This window comes from Zea mays, chromosome 1 (genome assembly GCF_902167145.1).
Source record: "Zea mays cultivar B73 chromosome 1, Zm-B73-REFERENCE-NAM-5.0, whole genome shotgun sequence".
Classification (NCBI taxonomy): Eukaryota; Viridiplantae; Streptophyta; class Magnoliopsida; order Poales; family Poaceae; genus Zea; species Zea mays.
The window spans coordinates 229,937,714-229,948,944 of record NC_050096.1 but is presented as its reverse complement, the minus strand read 5'-3'; the positions used below and the strand labels follow the sequence as shown (position 1 = coordinate 229,948,944).

Here is an 11,231-nt window from a genome sequence, read left to right as displayed (position 1 = left end):
CATCAATTCACTATTCACACACATGTTCAGCAGTTTAACCCACACTTATATTCGCATAGACCAATTTCATACATAGACATAATCCATCAATCATTAGTTTAACTTATAGGTTATATACACCACACGTACATATAACATATACATCAATTGTTACGTACATGATATGTATATAGTTTTGTTTTGCTAAGATGTGATAGATTGTTTAGCTCGCGAGCTGGCTCGTTAACAAACCGAGCTGGCTCGTTAAGAAACCGAGCTAGGATGCCAGCTCAGCTCGTGAAAAAATTCAAACGAGCCGATCCGAGCTGGCCACAAACCGAGCGAGCCAACGAGCCATGAGCATTTTGTCCAGCCCTAGCTGGAACCCATCTCTGTCTCGCTGGCTTTGCGCGCACGGGACCGCGTTCGGGACGACAAGCATCCCAGATTCGCAGATGGCGGCTGGCCTGGTTTCTGGTTTGGGAAAAAAAAGCGCGGTTTGGCCGCATGCCCGCCCCCCCTCCAAACCAAAACAGAGGCCCCGAGAGCGGCCGAGCCCCCGGCATACCGGAACTGGACGAGGTTGTTGGTTTGACAGTTCACTCGCGCCTTATCCCAAGCCCCCCAACCCCGTCCACGGTGCGCCAACCTCTCGTTGAGAAGAGGAATTTGTCCCACCATCTGCAGAGCAGAGCAGAGCTGTCCCCTACTGAACTAGTTGTCGTACGCCACGGGTCAACTCATCCCCTGCCGCTACTGGACAGTGGACACTGCTGGGTTTCCACTTGTTTTGCTCGCCATCGCATGCCGGGAACACGAGATGCCCAAAACAGCAGCGCGGCCGGCGCCAACCCGCCCGTGAACCCGACCATTTTTTGCCGCAACTTGCAATGCAACCACCGCCTCCGCCCCGGCCTTGTCCAATATATGCTCCCGTCCTTGTCCCGGACGTTCCACACTTCCACTCATCAGGAAAACGCCCAGCCCGAAAGTCAGATTAGAATGCACTTGACGCTCAGCCCCGCGAGGACGACGAGGGAGGCGGCGCACGCGCGGTCCGCGAGCGAACCGTGCCACCCCGCGCTCGCGCGCCTCCACGGCACCGTCCGCGCGCTCAGGGCGTGGTCCAGGTCCTGCGGCGGCGGCAGCGGAGACGCGGACAGCCACGGCTCCTCCTCCTCCACTGGCCACGGCCTCGCGCTGCTGGAGGCAGTCCTGGCCGCGCTGGGCGACCTGCTCGCCACGCCGCGGGCCGCGGCGGCCCTCCGCGCCGCCGCCGACGAGGACGGCCAGGTCCTGGACCGCTTCCTCGTGCTCGCGGACGCGCACGGCACGTTCGGGTCGGCGCTGCTCGCGGCGAAGCAGAGCGTGTCGGACGCGCAGGCCGGCGCGCGCCGCGGGGACGGCGCGGTGGTCGCCGCGTCGGCGCGCGCGCGCAGGCGGACTGAGAAGGAGCTGCGCCGCCTCGCCGCCGCGATGCGGCACGCCTCGAGGCACGCGGACGCCGCGGACACTGGAGTGGTCGGCACGGTGGTGGCGGAGGCGGCCGTGGCCGCGGCAGAGGCCTCGGCGGTCGTCTTCTCCGGCTGCGCGGCCATGTCGCCTGGCGTGTCGGACATGGTACGGACGGTGCCTTCGCACAGGTGGCTAGCGAGGTTGGGCGTCGCATCGGAGGCCAGGAAAGTGGCGCCGGAGCTGGCGCCAGCGGCACTGCGAAGGCTGGAGGAGCTCGAGGGTCGCATTGCCGGGCTGGAGTGCGAGAGCGAGAAGGTGTTCAGGAGGCTGCTGCAGGCTAGAGTTGTGCTCCTCAACATCCATAGCCCCCTGTGATTCCTCCACTGTGTTACATACAGTTGCAGTCAAAATTTCAGAGGATTGAACTAGAAAATGTGCAGATTAGCATCGGTTGGGCAGATACGTTACTCTTTGCTTCTTGCGCAGAAGGCAGAATCATCTCCTGCTAACTTTGATCAGCGAACAAAACTTGGTTCTCTCCCCATTTCAAATTTTAGGCATAGTTTAACAGCCAATCTCCAACAATAATAGGCTGATAACTGGAATAACCTAAAGTAATTTTAAATTATCGCAACAATGGTTCTGAATTATAATACTAGCATTTTGCCCTCCAAAGCGAAGAGTCAGAACCAACTCCAGGCAAGAAAAGACAGCAGAAGTAATGTGTATGAAGAATTGAAGATACAGCTGCAGCGAGGCAGACGGTAACCACCAATCTTCAGCACACAGACTGGCTGGTAAGTTTCCTTGCCACAAAATTGTTAGATATAGAGAAACAGCTAGCAACAATGCAGTACCATTACTCCACCCCTATCTGCCTATCACAAGGTGCCGGACTGTCTCTCCATTAGCCAACATATAGGGCTATTCAACCACCATCTCTTCTTGATATTTGAACATCAGGAACTAGTTTTGTGATGACAACCAGCAGAAAACCTTAAGATTCATAGGTGCTCAATGTCCCCACATCAGAGTAGGCGTAATTGTTGAAAGGATAAAGTTATATCGTACGAATAAGGAACTCAAAAGCTGAACTAGCGATGTAGGTGCCTGAAGTGGTCCAACAACATGAAGCATGTTTGCACATCTTGCTGGTCTGTTGAACCTAAGAATGTTGCAAAAACGACCCGGGTTGCAAAAATTGCTGAAGAATGATGCCTGGCTCTTCAATTCAGGCAATGCTTTGTTCAAATAATAAGATTCAGGCAATGACACCAACCAGTGGTTGTACTTCAGGCGATTGCCACAACCAAAAAGTACATCTGCCAGATCAAAGTGAAGAAGTAGAGCAAACTCATGAATCCTGACAAATCAAATGGAATGAAGCAACCTTGGCAGAATGATTTGTCAGGAAAAAGAATCTGAGCAGAGAACTGAAGGGGACCGAAATTCAAAGGTTCAACATTTCCTCATGAATCTCGACCTACCAACATGGTAGCGCACAGTTGAAACATGACTTTTGAGTTCCAAGCATATCCATGGCCTCTAGCTTTGTCGACCAAGTCATACCACTCTGGAAATCCATGCACCTTCTCATTTGGTTATCTCCAGCACACAAACCTCCTGTCCGTGGTACCATTAATCCATTCTCCATCAGAAGTGCGCTAAGCACCGTTCAACATGGCTTACTGACATGAGTTCCCATGAAGTTGACAACATCCTTCTACCATCACTTCTCTGATACATCCAACAAACAATCCTCATGATCAACAAAATCATCACCACTCTCTCTGGCATCAGCAGTGGCACCTGAAGCCATGTTGGCACTTGAATTGGCATTCCCGAGACCACGCCGACGAAGGAGCATGAGCTCAACGAGTTTGGCTCTTGCCTCAGAGACATCATTCGACTCGAGAAGCTTTCCACGATCATACATCTCCCTCAGAAACACCGTGTGCCGCTTCCCTTTCGCCGAGAGGTAGAATATCCCGGGATGATCCAAGAACACGTCCCGGACATTGACCTCGATCCCAAACCACTTCCTGAACTGACTGAACTTCTCCACCTCCACCATCTTCTCCACGGTCAGGCTCAGGAACTCGTGCGCAATCCCTACTGCCCTCTTCTCCATCTTCCTCCTCGCCAACTTCGACACCCTCTTGCTACCTCCAGCGCTCGGACTGACGACCTGATACGGTCCGGTGTAAGGCAGCAGCTGCCACTCCTTCACCTTCTTCCGATATTCCTTGGCCAGCCTGAACCCCGGCGGAAACTGCAGTTTGAAGGCGTACCTGTCCGGGCGGGCCTTCTCCACCGCCGGGGTGAAGTCCTCGGTCGCCTGGTCGGCGACGAGGTGGAGGATGTGAGTGTTGGGCTCGGCGGGATTGGAGACGAGGCGGAAGAGGTGTGGGTGCCCCTCGACGACGGAGTCCTCGAAGTCGTCGGGGAGGGCGAGCTCGCGCCAGACGCGGAAGACGGCGCGGAGGGGCAGGGAGCGGGTGACCGACATCGCTAGGAGGCGGTGGAGCGTCCGCGCTGCGTCGGCGGGGGAGCTGGCGACTGCGAGGAGGCCCGCGGCGGCGGGGGTCAGGGACAGGGAGAGCGGGAGCGGGGCGCGGAGGTCGAACACGCGCGGGAAGAGGCGGAGGAAGTGGAGTGGGCCGCGGCGGTGGAGGCGGAGCGGGAGGCGGCGCGCCAGGTTCGGCAGCGCGAGCGGTTCGGGGGAGGCCCGCAGCGCGTCGACCAGCGGCGACGCCGCGACGAGGGGCAGGTGCGCCGCCGCGAGCCGCTCGAAGGCGTGGTCCAGGTGCCGCGCCGCCACGTGCTGCGCCGCGGTAGTCTTGTGCCGCGCGAACAGCAGCCGCGCCGGCACCCGCAGCGGCAACGGCATGGGGACGCCCGTCGGCGGCTCGGCGCGTCCGGCTCCGGCCGGGACCCGCGCGGCTGGAACCTGGAACGGTGGAACCGTGCCCTTGCCCCAGTTCCTGAGATGAGACGTGATAATTGCCATTAGGGAAGAAGAGAGAAGCGATTTCGACGAAATGGAGGCGTTGGCGTTGGCTTCTCTGTTTTGGAGACGCAGCCAATATGGAGAACAGATAGAGATTTAGCTCTGGTGTCAACATTAAATTCACTATATGCTCACGCCGTCAAAAGCCTGGCGCCGCCGTTTCTTGTTCACGCGGCCTGCATCCCCAATCCAGAAACCTAGCCGCCGTCGCGTCGTGGTGCTGGAGCTTGTCACGGGGCTGAGGCCCGTGGACGTGGGCAGGGAGCGGCGGGACGTCGACGCGCCGGTGCTGGGCGAGGGCCCCGCCGTGATGGCCAGCGTCGAGGCAGTGGTGGAGCTGGCGTTCCGGTGCGTGGGGCCAGACAAGGACGATCGGCCCGACGCCCGGGAGGTGGTGGCCGAGCTCGCGAGGATCCAGATGATGCTCCCCGAGCTTCCCGGCCGGATCGCACAGAATTGAGCTAATCACATCCTGACATCTTGGCTTCTATGCTGCTATCTTGACTAAGAATTAACATCACATCCTGAAGGAACACTTCAAGCAAGGCAATGAAGCTTAGACCAATGTCGAGCTCACATCTTCTCGTGCTGGTTCTGTGACATGAATCTGTATGAGCATTGGCCAGATCTGTTAGTTGTGTTACCGGTCAGCACTACACTAGTCAGGTTATGTGTAGTCTTGTTCTGCTGGAAACTGGAATGTACAAGCTCTCCCCCAAAAGTAATTTTGTCCGGGACCGCGATTTGTGTGGGGGACAGATATCCCCGGGTCCACTGGAAGAGTAAAAGACCTCACGAAAGGCCCAAGGGCCCAATAAATCGTAAGGTCATTCTTTCGTTGGCCTGGGAGGGACAATCAGCAAAACATGTTGACATGAGACCGGATTGGTGCAAGCCCGGACGGTCCACAACGTTGAGCGAGCGACCACAACAGAGATCCGACTTTCCCGCGCTAGAGTCCCCATGCAACGGGGCCATGCGAGGATAGGTCGGCGGAACTATAGAGAGATAAAATCAAACAGTTCACTATCTTTTAGTTACACATTGTTATCATATCCACGTGTATTGTCCCACGGTCGAGTATATAAGGCCTAGGGGGCACCCCTTCAGAACGATCGACCCTATTACTCAGCCACCCACCTCAACTCTCTGCATTCTCAATTCAGAGAGCTACCTTGTAACTGATAGTCGCCTAGAGGGGGGTGAATAGGGCGAAACTGAAATTTACAAATATAAACACAACTACAAGCCGGGTTAGCGTTAGAAATATAAACGAGTCCGCTAAAGAGGGCGCAAAACAAATCACAAGCGAATAATGAAGTGAGACACACGGATTTGTTTTACCGAGGTTCGGTTCTCGCAAACCTACTCCCCGTTGAGGAGGCCACAAAGGCCGGGTCTCTTTCAACCCTTCCCTCTCTCAAACGGTCCCACGGACCGAGTGAGCTTCTCTTCTCAAATCAAAGCCGGGAACAAAACTTCCCCGCAAGGGCCACCACACAATTGGTGCCTCTTGCCTTGATTACAATGGAGTTGTGATCTCAAGAACAAGTGAGAAAGAAAAGAAGCAATCCAAGCGCAAGAGCTCAAATGAACACGGCAAATCACTCTCACTAGTCACTAGGGCTTTGTGTGGAATTGGAGAGGATTTGATCTCTTTAGTGTGTCTAGAATTGAATGCTAGAGCTCTTGTAGTAGTTGAGAAGTGGAAAACTTGGATGCAATGAATGGTGGGGTGGTTGGGGTATTTATAGCCCCAACCACCAAATGTGGCCGTTGGTGGAGCTGTCTGTTCGATGGCGCACCGGACAGTCCGGTGCACACCGGACAGTCCGGTGCCCCCTGCCACGTCATCACTGCCGTTGGATTCTGACCGTTGGAGCTTCTGACTTGTGGGCCCGCCAGGGTGTCCGGTGCACACCGGACAGGTACTGTTTGATGTCCGGTGTGCCAGCATGGGCGATTCTGACTTCTGCGCGCGCAGAGGGTGCATTAAATGCGCGGCAGAGAGCCGTTGGCGCGGAGATGACCGTTGCTTCGGAGGCGCACCGGACAGTCCGGTGCACACCGGACAGTCCGGTGAATTTTAGCGGGCAAGCCGTTGGCGTTTCCCGAAGCTGGCGAGTTCCTGAGGCCGACCTCCCTTGGCGCACCGGACACTGTCCGGTGTACACCGGACAGTCCGGTGAATTATAGCCGAGTCTCCCTGGAAATTCTCGAAGGTGGCGAGTTTGAGTCTGAGTCCCCTGGTGCACCGGACAGGTACTGTTTACTGTCCGGTGGCACACCGGACAGTCCGGTGCCCCAGACCATGGGTGCCTTCGGTTGCCCCTTTGCTCCTTTGTTGAATCCAAAACTTGGTCTTTTTATTGGCTGAGTGTGAACCTTTTACACCTGTATAATCTACACACTTGGGCAAACTAGTTAGTTCAATTATTTGTGTTGAGCAATTCAACCACCAAAATTATTTGGGAAATAGGTGTAAGCCTAATTCCCTTTCAATCTCCCCCTTTTTGGTGATTGATGCCAACACAAACCAAAGCAAATATAGAAGTGCACAATTGAACTAGTTTGCATAATGTAAGTGTAAAGGTTGCTTGGAATTGAGCCAATAAAACTACTTACAAGATATGCATGGAATGTTTCTTTCTTATTTGACATTTTGGACCACATTTGCACCACATGTTTTGTTTTTGCAAATTCTTTTGTAAATCCTTTTCAAAGATCTTTTGCAAATAGTCAAAGGTAAATGAATAGGAGTTTGCAAAGCATTTTCAAGATTTGAAATTTTCTCCCCCTGTTTCAAATGCTTTTCCTTTGACTAAACAAAACTCCCCCTAAAAGAGATCCACCTCTTAGTGTTCAAGAGGGTTTTGATATATCATTTTGAAATACTACTTTCTCCCCCTTCTTGAACATAATAGGATACTTATTTGATAAATACTCTTGGAAAGCACTAAGTTTTTGAAATTGGTGGTGGTGCGGTCCTTTTGCTTTGGGCTTATTTCTCCCCCTTTTTGGCATGAATCGCCAAAAACGGAATCATTAGAGCCCTCGAAGTAATTTCTTCCCCTTTGGTCATAAGTAAATGAGTTAAGATTATACCAAAGACGAAATTCGGTCCTTTTGCTTTGGGCTTTTACTTTCTCCCCCAAAGACAAGGTCCTTTTCTTGGAGCGATGGCGAAGGATGAGTTACGGAGTGGAAGCCTTTGTCTTCGCCGAAGACTCCAATTCCCTTTCAATATACCTGTGACTTGGTTTGAAATAGACTTGAAAACACATTAGTCATAGCATATAAAAGAGATATGATCAAAGGTATTCAAATGAGCTATGTGTGCAAGCTAGCAAAAGAAACTTCTAGAATCAAGAATATTGAGCTCATGCCTAAGTCTGGTAAAAGATTGTTCATCAAGTGGCTTGGTAAAGATATCGGCTAATTGATCTTTAGTATTAATGTAAGAAATCTCGATATCCCCCTTTTGTTGGTGATCCCTAAGAAAATGATACCGAATGGCTATGTGCTTAGTGCGGCTATGCTCGACGGGATTGTCGGCCATTTTGATTGCACTCTCATTATCACATAGCAAAGGGACTTTGGTTAATTTGTAACCGTAGTCCCGCAGGGTTTGCCTCATCCAAAGCAATTGCGCGCAACAATGACCTGCGGCAATGTACTCGGCTTCGGCGGTGGAAAGAGCGACCGAATTTTGCTTCTTTGAAGCCCAAGACACCAAGGATCTTCCCAAGAACTGGCAAGTCCCCGATGTGCTCTTCCTATTGATTTTGCACCCCGCCCAATCGGCATCTGAATAACCAATCAAATCAAATGAGGATCCCCGAGGGTACCAAAGCCCAAACTTAGGAGTATAAGCTAAATATCTCAAGATTCGTTTTACGGCCGTAAGGTGGGATTCCTTAGGGTCGGATTGAAATCTTGCACACATGCAAACGGAAAGCATAATATCCGGTCGAGATGCACATAAATAAAGCAATGAACCAATCATCGACCGGTATACCTTTTGATCGACGGATTTACCTCCCGTGTCGAGGTCGAGATGCCCATTGGTTCCCATGGGTGTCTTGATGGGCTTGGCATCCTTCATTCCAAACTTGGTTAGAATGTCTTGAGTGTACTTCGTTTGGCTAATGAAGGTGCCCTCTTGGAGTTGCTTGACTTGGAATCCTAGAAAATACTTCAACTCCCCCATCATTGACATCTCGAATTTCTGTGTCATGATCCTACTAAACTCTTCACATGTAGACTCGTTAGTAGACCCAAATATAATATCATCAACATAAATTTGGCATACAAACAAGTCATTTTTAAGAGTTTTAGTAAAGAGTGTAGGATTGGCCTTGCCGACTTTGAAGCCATTAGCAATAAGGAAATCTCTTAGGCATTCATACCATGCTCTTGGGGCTTGCTTGAGCCCATAAAGCGCCTTAGAGAGCCTATAAACATGGTTAGGATACTCACTGTCTTCAAAGCCGGGAGGTTGCTCAACATAGACCTCTTCCTTGATTGGTCCGTTGAGGAAGGCACTTTTCACGTCCATTTGATAGAGCTTAAAGCCATGGTAAGTAGCATAGGCCAATAATATGCGAATTGACTCAAGCCTAGCTACGGGTGCATAGGTTTCACCAAAATCCAAACCTTCGACTTGTGAATACCCCTTGGCCACGAGTCGAGCTTTGTTCCTTGTCACCACACCATGCTCGTCTTGTTTGTTGCGGAAGACCCATTTGGTTCCTACAACATTTTGGTTAGGACGTGGAACTAAATGCCATACCTCATTCCTAGTGAAGTTGTTGAGCTCCTCTTGCATCGCCACCACCCAATCCGAATCTTGAAGTGCTTCCTCTACCCTATGTGGCTCAATAGAGGAAACAAAAGAGTAATGTTCACAAAAATGAGCAACACGAGATCTAGTGGTTACCCCCTTATGAATATCGCCGAGGATGGTGTCGACGGGGTGATCTCGTTGGATTGCTTGATGGACTCTTGGGTGTGGCGGTCTTGGTTCTTCCTCATCCTCCTTTTCTTGATTATTTTCATCTCCCCCTTGATCATTGCCATTATCTTGAGGTGGCTCATCTTCTTGATTTTGCCCTTCATCAACTTGAGCCTCATCCTCATTTTGAGTTGGTGGAGATGCTTGCATGGAGGAGGATGGTTGATCTTGTGCATTTGGAGGCTCTTCGGATTCCTTAGGACACACATCCCCAATGGACATGTTCCTTAGCGCGATGCATGGAGCCTCTTCATTACCTATCTCATCAAGATCAACTTGCTCTACTTGAGAGTCGTTAGTTTCATCAATCACAACGTCACATGAGACTTCAACTAGTCCAGTGGACTTGTTAAAGACCCTATATGCCCTTGTGTTTGAGTCATAACCAAGTAAAAAGCCTTCTACAGTTTTAGGAGCAAATTTAGATTTTCTACCTCTTTTAACAAGAATAAAGCATTTGCTACCAAAAACTCTAAAATATGAAATGTTGGGCTTTTTACCGGTTAGGAGTTCATATGATGTCTTCTTGAGGATTCGGTGAAGATATAACCGGTTGATGGCGTAGCAGGCGGTGTTGACCGCTTCGGCCCAAAACCGGTCCGGTGTCTTGTACTCATCAAGCATGGTTCTTGCCATGTCCAATAGAGTTCGATTCTTCCTCTCCACTACACCATTTTGTTGTGGCGTGTAGGGAGAGGAGAACTCATGCTTGATGCCCTCCTCCTCAAGGAAGCCTTCAATTTGAGAGTTTTTGAACTCCGTCCCGTTGTCGCTTCTTATTTTCTTGATTCTTAAGCCGAACTCATTTTGAGCCCGTCTCAAGAATCCCTTTAAGGTCTCTTGGGTTTGAGATTTTTCCTGTAAGAAGAATACCCAAGTGAAGCGAGAATAATCATCCACTATTACAAGACAATACTTACTCCCGCTGATGCTTATGTAAGCAATCGGGCTGAATAGATCCATGTGGAGTAGCTCAAGCGGCCTGTCGGTCGATATGATGTTCTTGTGTGGATGATGGACTCCAACTTGCTTCCCCGCCTGGCATGCGCTACAAATCCTGTCTTTCTCAAAATGAACATTTGTTAATCCTAAAATGTGCTTTCCCTTTAGAAGCTTATGAAGATTCTTCATCCCAACATGGGCTAGTCGGCGGTGCCAGAGCCAACCCATGTTAGTCTTAGCAATTAAGCATGTGTCAAGCTCAGCTCTATCAAAATCTACTAAGTATAGCTGACCCTCTAACACACCCTTAAATGCTATTGAATCATCACTTCTTCTAAAGACAGTGACACCTACATCAGTAAAAAGACAGTTGTAGCCCATTTGACATAATTGTGAAACAGAAAGCAAGTTGTAATCTAAAGAATCTACAAGAAAAACATTGGAAATAGAATGGTCAGGAGATATAGCAATTTTACCCAATCCTTTGACCAAACCTTGATTTCCATCCCCGAATGTGATAGCTCGTTGAGGATCTTGGTTTTTCTCATATGAGGAGAACATCCTTTTCTCCCCTGTCATGTGGTTTGTGCACCCGCTGTCGAGTATCCAACTTGAGCCCCCGGATGCATAAACCTACAAAACAATTTTAGTTCTTGACTTTAGGTACCCAAATGGTTTTGGGTCCTTTGGCATTAGACACAAGAACTTTGGGTACCCAAACACAAGTCCTTGACCCCTTGTGCTTGCCCCCAACATATTTGGCAACTACTTTGCCGGATTTGTTAGTCAACACATAAGAAGCATCAAAAGTTTTAAATGAAATAGCATGAT

The 11,231-nt window shown here is 50.5% G+C and overlaps 2 protein-coding genes across 2 annotated transcripts; one reads left to right on the top strand and one right to left on the bottom strand.

Moving 5' to 3' along the window:
* Positions 1 to 936: 936 nt before the first annotated feature.
* LOC100275132 (DUF241 domain protein) lies at positions 937 to 1,862 on the top strand. The gene has a single exon (NM_001149301.2). The coding sequence runs from the start codon at positions 982 to 984 to the stop codon at positions 1,807 to 1,809; it is 828 nt and encodes a 275-aa protein (NP_001142773.1). The 5' UTR covers positions 937 to 981; the 3' UTR covers positions 1,810 to 1,862.
* Positions 1,863 to 1,978: 116 nt separating this feature from the next.
* Positions 1,979 to 4,480, bottom strand: LOC103643378 (protein ROOT PRIMORDIUM DEFECTIVE 1). The gene has a single exon (XM_008666542.3). The coding sequence runs from the start codon at positions 4,442 to 4,444 to the stop codon at positions 3,164 to 3,166; it is 1,281 nt and encodes a 426-aa protein (XP_008664764.1). The 5' UTR covers positions 4,445 to 4,480; the 3' UTR covers positions 1,979 to 3,163.
* Between the last annotated feature and the right edge of the window lie 6,751 nt (positions 4,481 to 11,231).

Coding starts and splice junctions, on each gene's coding strand:
- LOC103643378 (XM_008666542.3), bottom strand. CDS start 4,444: ATGGCAATTATCACGTCTCATCTCAGGAACTGGGGCAAGGGCACGGTT.
- LOC100275132 (NM_001149301.2), top strand. CDS start 982: ATGCACTTGACGCTCAGCCCCGCGAGGACGACGAGGGAGGCGGCGCAC.